Source organism: Montipora foliosa, chromosome 11, assembly GCF_036669935.1.
Source record: "Montipora foliosa isolate CH-2021 chromosome 11, ASM3666993v2, whole genome shotgun sequence".
NCBI classification, from domain to species: domain Eukaryota; kingdom Metazoa; phylum Cnidaria; class Anthozoa; order Scleractinia; family Acroporidae; genus Montipora; species Montipora foliosa.
In genome coordinates this window covers 8,528,380-8,541,685 of record NC_090879.1, presented here as the reverse complement: position 1 = coordinate 8,541,685, position 13,306 = coordinate 8,528,380, and the positions used below count along the sequence as shown (strand labels likewise).

General features: G+C 40.6%; 1 protein-coding gene across 5 annotated transcripts in view; it reads left to right on the top strand.

The window, feature by feature from the left end:
• The window catches only part of LOC137977703 (ATPase MORC2A-like), a 37,082-nt gene that overhangs the window by 18,471 nt on the left and 5,305 nt on the right, over window positions 1-13,306 (top strand). For all 5 annotated transcript variants that reach the window (XM_068825010.1, XM_068825009.1, XM_068825012.1 and 2 more), the window contains 17 exons: window positions 1,723-1,802; window positions 3,309-3,345; window positions 3,449-3,491; window positions 5,670-5,755; window positions 8,057-8,149; window positions 8,244-8,291; window positions 8,368-8,387; window positions 8,512-8,579; window positions 8,694-8,763; window positions 10,310-10,331; window positions 10,429-10,532; window positions 10,892-10,997; window positions 11,871-12,012; window positions 12,393-12,467; window positions 12,550-12,615; window positions 12,863-12,922; window positions 13,017-13,067. In XM_068825010.1, the coding sequence (XP_068681111.1) occupies window positions 1,723-1,802; window positions 3,309-3,345; window positions 3,449-3,491; window positions 5,670-5,755; window positions 8,057-8,149; window positions 8,244-8,291; window positions 8,368-8,387; window positions 8,512-8,579; window positions 8,694-8,763; window positions 10,310-10,331; window positions 10,429-10,532; window positions 10,892-10,997; window positions 11,871-12,012; window positions 12,393-12,467; window positions 12,550-12,615; window positions 12,863-12,922; window positions 13,017-13,067 (1,171 nt within the window). The remainder of the gene's footprint in view (window positions 1-1,722; window positions 1,803-3,308; window positions 3,346-3,448; window positions 3,492-5,669; window positions 5,756-8,056; window positions 8,150-8,243; window positions 8,292-8,367; window positions 8,388-8,511; window positions 8,580-8,693; window positions 8,764-10,309; window positions 10,332-10,428; window positions 10,533-10,891; window positions 10,998-11,870; window positions 12,013-12,392; window positions 12,468-12,549; window positions 12,616-12,862; window positions 12,923-13,016; window positions 13,068-13,306) is intronic.

Below are 13,306 nucleotides of genomic sequence, written 5' to 3'. Positions count from 1 at the left end.
GTTGGTTCTTCCACTTCTGCTTCCGACTCCGACAATCTAGTTTTCACTGTATCATAAGTGTCGGAGTCATGAGCGGAGTCGGAAGAAAATGGGAACGTTGTGATTCTTCCGACTCCGATTCCGTCGAGCTTATGACTCCGCTTACGACTCCGATCTTTGATTTTCACTAAGTCATAATCGCTTTTACGACTCCCGACTCCTTCGCTAGTGAAAACCAGCCTTTAGGGGTCCTCAACATAACGACGACGTGAATCACCAAATTGGAGGTTTTGACGACAACGTTAGCTTGCAACAGAGAATCTTTCATTCTCTATTTCACTCTGAAACCGCTCGTACCAATTTATTTTTAGGATACTTCGCCCACATCGTAGGACGTGAACGAGACTGAATTATCGCGAGCGACTTATGATAGAGCCAAGTTATATTTTGAGGTGACGTTTTCGTCGACCGTCGCCGTCGTAGATCTTAAATTCCCTAATGAACAAGGGTCGTTAGACGGTGCCGACGGTTTTATCGTCCTCATCCGAACTATTTGCAGGGGTAATTACAACGGCAGTCCGATGCTCAGACTGAGCGAACCGGTCGCCGGTGCTATCTTGCGTGAACGTGCGTTAATAATCATCCATGGGAGGGGAGATGAAATGTTACTGGTTGCACAGATTCTCCCTCCCCCGCCCCTCTACCATTTACGGGGTCGAAGCCATATCGAGAAGCAACCAATCACATTCCCGAAGGTGTACGGTTTCGAGGTACGGTGTGGGGCGGCATGATAACGAAAGTTCGATTTCGCGTAACTCAATCACGACACTTACCTTTCATTGTGATTCGTTTTCTCTCAAACTCATTAATAATTCATAAGGTTTTTAGCCAATCGGAGTTCCCCATTTTGGTCAGGTGCATGTGTCTTTATACCTAATGGAGCTGCAGGTCAAGAAACGCCCGAGTTAGTTAAAAAACTGATCAAAATACTGATCAAGGCACTTGAATTTCAATGAATCTTTATGCTAATAAACTTTCGGAAAAAAAGAAACAGATAAATAAACTACTGCACTCAAGGCTTAAACCTTGTGTAGTTTGAAGTCTTTGAAAAGTCCATCGCAATGAAAAACCGGCACTTGAACCTCACTTAACCTCAGCCATTCGGCGAAAATGTTCACTGCCCAATTATTGTTATATTTAGTTGAAACTGGAATGGGAGCAACTACAGAATACCCCTCCACAGCTAACCACTATTGTTTCCCCTATGCGGCATCTTTTGAAGAACGAGACTTAATACAGAAGAGCTTATTCTTATTCAATGAAATGCAAATAAGTGGCGGGGTATTCTGAAGTTTAGCCGATTCTGACTCTCTCTCTTTATCACGCCCTATGATGTAAATTTACTCAAAAGTTCTACCTTTTGAACGACACCCAAAAATTGAATATTCATTTTCCTTCCAATTTATTTTTGCTTTTCTAATAAAACAAAAGATCATTACATTTCACTCATACTTGAAACAATAAAAGCACTTCGCCTAGGGCGTCGTGCTTCCATTTGTTACTCTGTGTTTGTAGCCCCTGATAATACGCTCACACTCGTTTTTGACATATGACTTAAAACACGCTTTTAGAGATCTCAGTTTCCCTTCTGTGCATGGTATGGCGGTGCATTAAACCAGTAGCATCTCAACGTAACGATCACTTTTCGTGTAAGCAAGTAGCTTTGTGCACCCATCTTTCAAGGTGTTACCATTTCACGTCCAAACGGTTCAAGACAAGATCCGAGGAGGAGTCCAAAAAAGCAGACCAGGAAGCTAAAATAGGTAACTGTATTGTACCAACGCGTTTTCTTTTAAAAGTCAGATTAGATTATTGTTAAGAATAAAAATCAGTGAGAGTAGGTTAGAATGACGTTTCGATAACTTTATCCTGGGTGTCAGAGGTTTTTTTTTTTGCGCAGTTTCCGGTGTCGCCGAAGCGAAGCGAAGAATTTCCATCCTCCGTACGCGAGAAAAAAACTCTGGTACCCAGGGTGCGGTGACTTAATCATCATTTTCAAATTCGTAACACTAAGAGTCGGACCTCATACGATACAATGCTATTACTCAGAATTGTAATAGCAGTTATCTTGAGTGGACACCTAATTAATTATCACTTCTCTAATAGATTATGACACCGGTATGAAATAATTCACACTTCCCGAACAGTTCGTGGTTGTATTTGGACCTTGAAGATTTAGATTACCACGCACGCTACAATTGGCCATATAAGAGCTGTATTGCACAGCTTAATTCAATTTTGAAAGCGTTTGATAAATAATCTCGCTTATCGCGTATCCGAATATTTTTGAATCCGCAAAATTTGTCTTCGTCCACACGTATCTGGCGTATCCGCCACTTTTTAAATCCGCTCTCCAGAGTGAAAAGTTTTGAATAGGCAAAGAATTTGGAATCGTGTGGACTGTCGAATCCGGATACTTTCAAATCCGATGACGTTACAAACTCCTAATCCATTCTTTACCGCGTAAATATTCAAACAACCAAGCCTCCACCCAAATAATGTATACTGTCTACAATGGTAACTGAAGCCTGTTAATGTAGAGTGTCTAGATTTTCATTTCATTATGATCGCGAGTGCTCTTGGAGGTCCAATTTTGACATCCAAACACAAAGTATTCCTTTAAGTCTAAGCCTTTGCTAACTATTTGCTAGGTTAGCATGGCTTTTAGCTTTAAGATACATGAAGCTGTTTTCTTTCTTGAAAATATCAGGTAACAGTGAGAGCGACCCGCAGGTAGCATGGGTAATCGAGACAGGTCGTTCGATAGATTCAACTATGTAAGATTCAAAATTGGACCTACATGTAATGTGCTGCATTTCTGGAAACAAGACGAACGACCTGGAACCTCCAAGAGCACCCGCGATAATAGTGAAATGAGAATGTAGACACTCTACATTAACAGGCTTCAGTCACCATTGTAGACAGTATACATTATTAGGCGGGAGATTGGGTTGATTCAACATGGCAGATGAACGAATTTGTCGCCAACTACGCCTGATGGGGCATACTCGGTTGACAATAGTCACAGAGCAGCCCTGAATACAAGAACGAATCCGGATACGCGTGCACATGAAAATTTTTGAATCCGCAGAGAAAAAGTTGTTGATTCCAAAATATCCGGATAAGCGGACGGGGCCTTAGCCCGTGTTCTTTCCTGTTCAATTGATGTCCAAATGGAGAAAAGCACAGGCGATTCAAAATCACCAATGTGGCAGCATTGAACGGCTAAATGGTCCAACTTTTTAACCATTCATGTAATTTTATTTTAGCCGAAGAAAAGGCATGGGAGCTGGAAACGCAGGCAAGGTAAAAGTTAAAAAAAAAATGTGCGGACTTTTAGTCCGATTGCCGACTATTTATGACGAAAAGTAAAGTTAATCCAGGTTATTCAAACAATTCTTCTTTTTAGAGAAATTCAAGCGCAAGCAGACCAGACTTCGAAAGATGGAAGGGTACAGTTGTTTGTGGAAGTTTATGCACATGAAATTCTTCATATCTTAATGCATATTTGTAACAATTATTGGAGAATTTAAGTCACTGCCAACAAATCATCCATTCTCGTTCCCAGATCCCATTGTTTCTCTTAGCCGTCGGGGCCTTCGCACGAGAAAACGAAGGGCTCTGGAGGCATATATGAGTTGTCAATAGCACTAAATATGGCGGCGCTCAGAAGCATTACATTGGAAGAGTCTCTTTGCTCTTTGTTAAGCTTTAAGTGGCTGCAACTAAAAGAATGTCGAAGAGAATGTAGCAATAAATAATATCGTAGTTTTAGACAAAGACACTCTGATCATTCACGCCACATCTACCATTTTTACTTTCGGTTCAAGGTTTTATTGTTCGTAAGCTGACCAATGAAAAATTGAAATCCGATGTCTCCAGAACCCTTCGTTTTCTCGTGCGAAGGCCCCGCCGGCAAGAGAAATGGTGAAATCTGGGATTCTCGTTAAGCGTGAATTTTTATAAACGGTAACATTTCAATTTAGTTCTTTCTTCATCTTCATATACCGGATCCGAAATAATTAACGCCCATAGAACAAAACAACAAACTCATTTTAACAATACCTAGTCAGAAATTCCTAATCGGAATAAATAGAGACTACTTCATACGAGTGAATAAAAATCGTACAAAGCATTTTCCATGCTGTAATGTGTTTTTCATAGATACTGAGACTTGTCTGGTCTTGTGTTTGACGTTTCGATACGTTCATTCATCACTAGTGAAATTTTGTCGTTCGCGTTGCTTATTGGACGTACGATATTTCTTCACGGTGAAATTTTGTTGCTCGTATTCCTAATTGGCTACGTTTAGAATCAGTAAGAATTTTATTCACTATGATTTTCGGGGATAAATCGTAGTACCTATGAAATGGTTCTTTTGTCTTGAGCCACATACGAAAAGTCTACCAGAAATCGGGTGATGCTAAATCGCGTGGGTGGGTGGTGGGTCGTGTTTGTTTGAAGATAAAAAAAGATATATATTAGCTCCCCCAGTACTCAGTCCAAATTTGTCTTAGGTCTTAGGTCTTGTCTGTTTCGAGAATTTCCAGTCGTTGATTAAAATGTAAAAAAGGGTGAGGGTTTAGGGTTAGGGTTAGGGTTAGGACCCACGACCAACGACTCATCCAACCACGCCGATTAGACACTCCCAGAAATCATTCCTATATTCCAAATGTTCCAAGAACAGAGAACGACCAGACTTGCCCCAGGCCATGACGAGATTCCAAAACGACAACGGAAACGTCGGCAATAATTCAAATAAGACTTAAAGGCCCACCTTCAACCGACAGGCATTGCGTGCCTCGGAACAATTTTCATATATGAAAATTCCACCCGAATCCGAGATTCATCTAATTAGATCGCTGCGATAAGAAATACAAATTTCCATAACAAAAACAAACGGTCGAAAAGTCTGTCGGTTCAGTGAAAGTGGGCCTTTAAAAAAGATAATCTTCGAAGTATTTAATCTCGTAACGTTCTCGGTGTACAGTAGGGAGCTAAGCACAGAACGTTTCTCGAGCGGCAACTGCATTCTTTTTTGACTTGTCTTGACACGTCTGGAAAGCAACGTGACACTATTACATTAGGGAGCTTAAGCACGCGCGTTTTGAGACGCGGACGGCAACCGGAACTTGAGCTGTTTTCCCTTTTAACTTGTCTACACAACCACATTAACATTGCCAAGTATCTTTTCTCCATTAGAGATGATTAGTATAAAAATGTGGGACACACCACTGTCCTGGAACACGAGATGTTCTCTTCCGGTTGCCGTCCGCGTCTCAAAAACGCGTGCTTAAGCTCCCTAAAAAATTTTGGGATTTTGACGGCAACGTGAGCATGCAATTGTCAATTTTTCATTCTTTATGCTTCTTCAACGACATTGCTACTAATCCTGCCGTTGAACAGTGTTTAACGCAAACAAGGCGGAATAAACGCAAAGTTGTTGCGATCGCGCAAATGTTAATTTTTTCAAGTGACGTTTTTGTTGACGTTTCCGCCGTGGTTGCTAAGGTTCTGCAAACATCTGATTTCGGTTACACAAACAATTGCAAGTGGTCTTTCCGATCTTTCCGAAGCCTAAATCAAGATGGTTCTGCGTTAAAATAAGTCGGGTTTTTTTTTCTCGACAGGCAAAACTAAGGAGATCACAAGCTCTTGCAGCTGAAGCGCGGGCCGACGCTGAAATGAAAACGAAAATAGCGGATGCTAAGAAAAAGTAAGAACGACTTTGACTTTATCAATAAATGCTTTTATTTGTAATAAAAGAGAAAGGAAATAAACAGTATAGACCTCAGGATATTTGTCCCGGCTTTTGAGGACAAAAATTCTTACAACTATCAGTGATTAAAAGACGAGCGAGTTCAGATATTGTCGCCGAAGCTTATTTCCCTTTCGTAAACGGTCGTTGCCATTTGAAACGGTCGATGCCATTTTTTAGCTCTGAATTACACTCGTTAGGTCTAAGAACTCAAAAGGTTGCGGTTACTGGGAGTTGTGTCTCGCTGGTCATATGGGTTAGGGTTCTGTTTAGGGTGAGGGCTAAGAACCCGAGTTCGAGTCTTGAAATTTTCGGACTCTTTTTTTCCTCTAGTTTTTCTTTTATAAATGTTTTTTTTCTTTTTTTTTTCTTAATTTTTGTTAATATTTCTTCTCAGTTTGTTTCTTTTAAATTTTCTTTGAAGTGAAGTGTGTAGTCGACCGTCATAAATGGCATCGACCGTTTCAAATGGCACGTTTTGACATTCGCCAACGTTGGTGGTTAGTTATCCTCTTCGCGCCCCGCATGACGCTTGCGACCCCCCATGACCGCCATCCCAACTTTTCTAGGTAAAGGTAAAGATAAAGGTAAAGTCACTTTATTTAACGTCGGTAGTTCCTTCAGCTACGAGGCTGGTATCAATGAAAGCCGACGGTGCGCCCTTTACCCCCCTCCCTCTGTCAGTGCTCCGTTTTCAGGGGATTTAAAGCTATAGCTACACGGATCAGAGGAAAGTCGAAACAGACGTTGAAGTCACCGAGGATTGAACCTGGGACCTCTCGCTCCGAAAGCCGCGCACTAGCCATCTGAGCCACGACTGCTCACCTTTTTCCACACATCTCCAAGTCATTCGTGGTGTGCCCTCTCTTCTCAGCTCATTTTCGAGACTGTTATTACGATAATCATATAGTATCAACCGGCTTTGAATATACGAACATCGTTATTTTGACACTGACAGTTGGAAAGGAATTCTGGGAATTGAACATTTTTCTGTTAAAACACAACCCAGCTATCTGGACTCGAGACTCGATCCTACGATTATTTGCTGACCTGTCACGGCTCCTAACCACTGGACCACCCAGGTGCCGTTTTCTTGGACAAAAGACCGGGCTGTAAACGGGTGATAAATACCTCTTACTAACCGAGTTCGAGGTCCGTACTGTAAGTTACGGACCGAGTTTTTTCCCGTTGATTTATGGCCCAAGCATATTTAATATATCTCTGAGGTTAACCGGCGCGCGGGCAAGGAAACTAGTCAAAGTGAAGCGGAAGGTTCAACTGCCACAAAGAATGCCGTGCCAAAATCCCAGAAACTAAATCTTCTTGGCTGTTAACTTTGAAATAGTTGCTTGCAAGACTCAAACAGTTTTCAGTACAAGTTTATGCAACAGAAATGACATGAAAAACTCGCTAGATGATGTTTTGTTGAAATTTTAAATTTAGCGGGCCGTACTGTAGAATACGGCCCGCTAATTTAGCCAATTACAGCGCGCGTACTATCTGAGAGATATAATAATACTCGCTAACAAATATTTTTAGACAACTCACGAGAAAGGTCCGGCCACTCTTAAACAAACCTAACCGTGTACCAATCACCATGAAATCAGCGCTTAGGCCTAATCATCGATGATTTATAGCCCGGCAACAAATACCTGATGTTGAAGTAACTTGTCCATCGTGGTCTAGTGGATAGAAGCTGTTCCTATAGGGCAAAGCTCCGAGTTTAAATGCAGTCCGAATAACAGGAGATTTTTTTTCCTTTTTTCACTCTTTTCCGAGATATCCTTTGACTGAGACCAGTGTATATGTCATGTAATTATGTTAAACGCTGGGTGATATGATTATCTATCGTAATTCCACTCTCGAGAACATGTTGGTCTTCTTTTATCTTCTGGTGCGCAGGCTAGCGCAGTTCTGGCAATGTTACTGCCATCTCTTCGTAGGACGTGGTCAACCATCTTCATCATTGTGTCTTGATCTTTACAGACGTTGCTGCGAGTGCACCGTTCCTCGTGCGATGTTGATGTGGTCAGAAAACTCTTAAATCGTTCTCATGCACTTCCAGCTTCTTCATGTCTGCAGTAGCCAATTTTCGGCATCGTACTTGCTTCAGAATGTTAAGGCGTGCTTTGAAATATGACTTCATAACTCAGTTTGAGTTCAACAATCATTGCATGACGTAGTACTTCACATTTACCCTCATTGTTACTTTCTTACTTGTTTCAAGTAATAACTACGGTTTTCGATTACTTTACGCAGCTCCATGAAGGAACCTAAGACACTTAACTTCACTTTTGGATTCAACATTGAAAATCGCCGGTGCTATGGAATGTTTATTTACAACTGCAGTCGGTAAGATGAAGTTACTTGGCAAATACAGTAAGCCTCTATTTATCTTCTTTAAAGCACGATAAAGACATTTGACGAAAGTAAATTTACACGGCAGGTTGATAAGAATGTACGAACGAGCTGGACCACAACAAGACGGCGGAGTGTAAGTACTTCTTTCAAGCGTTTTGTGCACTTCTTTGGTAGATAACCCGACTTATTCCCCTCTCTTTGTCTTGCAGAAAATGTTATGGAGTCATGGGTAAGTTTAATTTGGATAGTAATATTAGAATTGTGGTATCAACCCAGCATTTCCCTTCCTGCGTCGGTGCCGTGTTATTCTTTGTTAATGTGCACGCGCCATGTCCTTCTTTTATCTCTGGTAGGTGTGGTGGATGTTCCTTATTTAGTTCTTGAACCAACTCACAATAAGCAAGATTTCGCTGACGGAAAGGTACAGCAGAGAAGACGTTTGACAAAGGCATCCTTTTCTTTGTGCGCATTTATCGTTATGACGCAGAATTTCTTAGCTAATCGTGAAATATTTAAATTTGCCTACCTTTTTCAGGAATTTAAGCATTTAAGCCGAGCGTTGGGCGAACACTTGGAACAGTACTGGAAAGACTCGCAGATTGAATGTACGTCATTTCCTAAGTTTCATACATCTTGTTCCAACATGGCCGCCATTTTAATAATCTTTTGTTTCCTTGAAAATGTGCCCTTTGTATTATAAACAAGTAATCGTAAAATTAAGGATTAATATCACTACTATTTTCAGAAGTTGCAGAAATTGCCTTCGTCGCGCAATTTCTGAAAATAATCCTTAATTTTACTCGGCCCCATGTGATTACCTACACGTCTTATCCAAGAGAGCGGTCCAAACGGCCAAGACGATAAAGCTGATCAGATTCACTCGTGCCGTTCCTCCGATAGCGTGGCTTCTTGTTTATCGTTTTCATAGTCATACGACCAATTCCATTCAACAAGAAAATGCTTGGCTGCCTGCTTTTGTTCGAATTCATTCAACCAAGACAGCGATCAACAAACAGCAACAAAGAGACTGAACTCTTGGGGCCTGGCGACCAAACAGCATCAAACGTTGTTTGGTGACCAAACATTTTACCGCTTGGCCACCTTGTTTGGTGCTGTTTGATCGTGTTTGATAAAATTTCGAAGACCATCAAACATTCGATCAAACAACTTAAAACATTTCTTTTGTTCTCGTGTTTAATGGGCAAAGTTTTGCCAAAACGGTTCGTTTGGACAGCCGTATCAAACATGTTTGGCGCGCGCATGCGTAGCGCGCTTGCTCAGCCGCTTGTATCCACGTGTTTTTTACGTATTCGTGACCCATAGTACGTTACTTGTGGAGTTTGATCTGAGTTAGGTCAAACATGTTTTAACCGTTTGGCCACTCCCTTCAACCTCAGCACGTTTGGTCACCAAACAATGTTTGGTTTGCACTCTCAAATGAGCACGAAGAGCTCTCGCAACGAGACGTGTTCATTGGGAAGTTAGGGAAAAGTGATCTACTGAATTATTTCATAATCCTTGCAAAATTGCATATCTGGTCAAGTCGACATTGTACTAAAAGCCCCAATTTTGATGTTTTTAAAGAGATAGTTGATATTAAATATCGAACTGAGAAATACATAGCTTCCAAAAATAATACAGAGAAAAAATTTCGGGCAAAATGGCAGGTATATATAAATAATAGATCAAAAGTGTATATGTAGAGAAAACTCTTCAAAAATTCCTTAAGAACGAGACCACGTTTAGATGTAGTTTGATATGTGTACATGCTAAAATAATAACTATTTAGGTATAAACAGTAACCATTTACATGTATGTAACATAAATTATATATATATATATTCTTTTTTTTGTTCGAAAATGATGTAAATATGTGGAAAAATAATATTTTAAAAAAAATGTTTGTTGTTTAAACGCCAAACATTTCCCGCTTGGCCAGGCCCTTACAAGATATCTCCAGTCAAAAAAAATTATTGGGGAACTTAAGAACAAGAAAAGAAAAACAACATGAAATAAAGAATACAAATATATTGCTGTTGGGGTCTTTCTAAAGCACAATTTATCAGACTTCTGCATGCGACCACGAATGATTGAGATGATTAATTGTTGCCGTGTCTTTTCCCCATTCTAATCGAATGCTTTCTTCCACAGCACAAGGCGCAACGAGTTTTTGGTAGGTTACTTCAAAAGTCATATTCAATCGTTTTCTTCCATTGGTGCTCTTTCCGTCACCTTTCAGTCATTGCGTAACACGTTTTTCTCCCTTCCAGGGAAAGTTTTGGCTATATAAGCAGCAAGTGGGCGGATGGTCCCTCAAAAGAAGTGAGGTTCGTTAGAAAGAGAGCCATGCAGATAGATCTCAATGTGCAGTGTGGTACGTACAAATCTCCAATAAAAATCCGGGAGTAGAGAGTTGACTAGCCAACACAAACTCGACAGGCTTCGAAATCGCTTCGATTTGTCTTCATAAACTGCAAGATACATAGAAAAGTCGACATTTTCGCACGAGTTCAAGTAACTCTCAAGTAAGTTCAAGTAAGGCAAGTGGGGTTTAAAAACGGGTGATGAAGCAGCTTTCATAACGTACGTGACTGGCGCTCTCTACCCGAGCCAAAAACGAGAGATTAAAAAGTTGAAACAATACCAAACAATTTTCTTCATACAATACATAATGCCGAGAAGACTAAGAATGGCATTTGACTCTAAAATTGTCTCCCGTAAATTGTTTTACAGATATTTGCCTGAAATGGCGGACGCTACCATTCTCGCAAAGAAACGTTGGCAAGGACTTGCCCAATGAGTGGTGCTGTGCTATGAATCCGGATCCTACTTGCAACAGGTTTGTTTGAGGAGCGAGACGAGATATTTCGATCGCTCCTTGCTCCAAGGTAAAGTAGATACCTTTTAGCAACCGAGTTAGAGGTCCGTAAGATATGTTATATCTCTGTGGTAATCAGCCGCGCGGGAAAGGAAACTAGTTGGACGTCAAGCGGTAGGTTCAAGTGCCACAAAGATTGCGGTGTCAAAATTCGAATTCTTGGCTGTTTGAAATAGTTGCTTGCAAGATTCAAACAGTTTAATAAGTTTATGTAACAGAAACGACATGAAAACGTGCTAGAGACGGTTTAATCAAAATTTCCAATTTAGCGGGCCGTACTGTAGTGCGCGTACTATCTGAGAGATAAATAGAGGATATTACATGGCCGCGCGGGGATACGAATTTTATCTTCGAGTGCTGCAAATATCTCTCACGAGTGAGCGAAGCGAACGAGAGAGAGATACTTTCAGCACGAGAAGATAAAATTCGTATCCCCACGCGGCCATGTAATGTTCTGTTTATTATGTAGATATTGATGAAATGTCTAGATTTAAAACACGCATGTTCTGTAACATAAAACAAGATATGAAAGTTATGAAAAACAAATCATGATAATGTCAAATTTTGCAATAAAAATGTTAATGTAGTAGAGAAGAATTATATTAAAGCACAAACGTATCTTACAATGAAGTGAAAGCTCGCGTTTTATTGGCTAATCGTGTTGGTTACCATGACAACACCTATATCCTCACATGTGAAAGATAAAAATGATATGTTCACTGCGCGCGGTGAAGATATGATTTTTTAGTAAAAGGAGAAATCCTGGTATTTCATCGATATCTATATAATAAAATAAAATAACTTATCAATTGCATTTTCAATGTTGTTTTTCAGTTGTAGTATGCCCGAAGTGAAGGTAGCAATACCAGTCGGTGTTTTACAAAAACAAGTAAAAACAACAGAGGAGAAAGAGAAAGACCTACAGGAAGAAATGAGGAAAATCAGAAAAAAGCAACAAGCCCTTGGTCAGACGACGGTAAAGTGTTTCCGTTGAATCACAAAATGTGTACTTATTTCCCAATATTCCGAAGCCAATCATGTCAAGGTATAGAAAGTTCTGTTCCCTGGCGATAGTTTTCAATTGGTTTTATGATAAAAAATCAATCCTTCTTTTTCCTTCAGTTTTTGCAAGTGTGTTTGCTTAACACCTACCTGACAAAGTATTGAGCTTTGATTTTTACCCCAAGGATGTTTACTTTGAGTGCAAGTTTAGATTTCACGATCAAAACTGACCGACTGGACCACAGAGGGTTGGATCTAAATCTCCATCTAGGACTACCCTCCAAGCCTCATTTTTGTATAGTTTTCTCACTAGGACTAAGCTCATGATCAAGCCTTGTTTTTTCGATTCTTTAGCAGCGACAGCAGACGCCATCACAAACCGTTTCCGAACGGAGCAGAATTCAACCACAGGCTGTGGTGCACAAAAAGGTTCATATTTTTCATCATCAAATCAGACATCAATTCGATTGTTAGATGTTCCACTTGTCTCACTGTTGTCTTTTCTGTGTAGGCTGGATCGACTTCTTCTGGTCAGACTTCCTCCAAGTCTAAGAGCGACTCCTCCGAGGTAGACAAGGTATGGAATTAAATTTAACGCAATTAAAAAAGGCCTGAAGAGGCATTGAGGTGTTTCATGAGTGCAGAGGATCTGTGATGTCTTTTTGGGCACTATAATCACGAAGGCATGAATTATGTGCCCTGATTCTAAATAGCATGAGAAAATTAAATCTTGGAGAATCGCTGTTAAATGCTGCGGACGTCGCTTGACTTTGGTTGGGTAAAATATTAAAAACCGTCTCGACGTTTCCTCCTTTTAATCGCAGCTTAAGCACAGCACACGAGAATGCAACGGAGTGCAGCCGCAGGCCACTTTGAACAAAAAAGTATGTTGAGTTTACGTTTTTCGTCTATTCTTTGGATTGAAATTTGTACCTCAGCGTCTTGATTGATTCCTAGTCATTCACGTCTTTTCTTCAGGCAGAGCGGTCATCTTTGGCCCAGAGTAACTCCAAGAGTAACTCCTCGGAGGTAAGAGAACTTTACTTCATTTACACCTAAAGCGCCCCCAATTGACGAGTAAAATGAGGATTAAGTTGCTTGTCTAAGATCAGAAACCCATAAGGGTTGAAACGTGTAACGCGCGTTCACAGCTTCCGAATATTCAGTGCTAAGTACCATATTTGGAAACCCCTCGCTCCAGTTAATTTCGCGCGAGAACATTGGTGGTATTGCGTCACGGTGTTCTTTTGAACTGATTGGCTGAATGT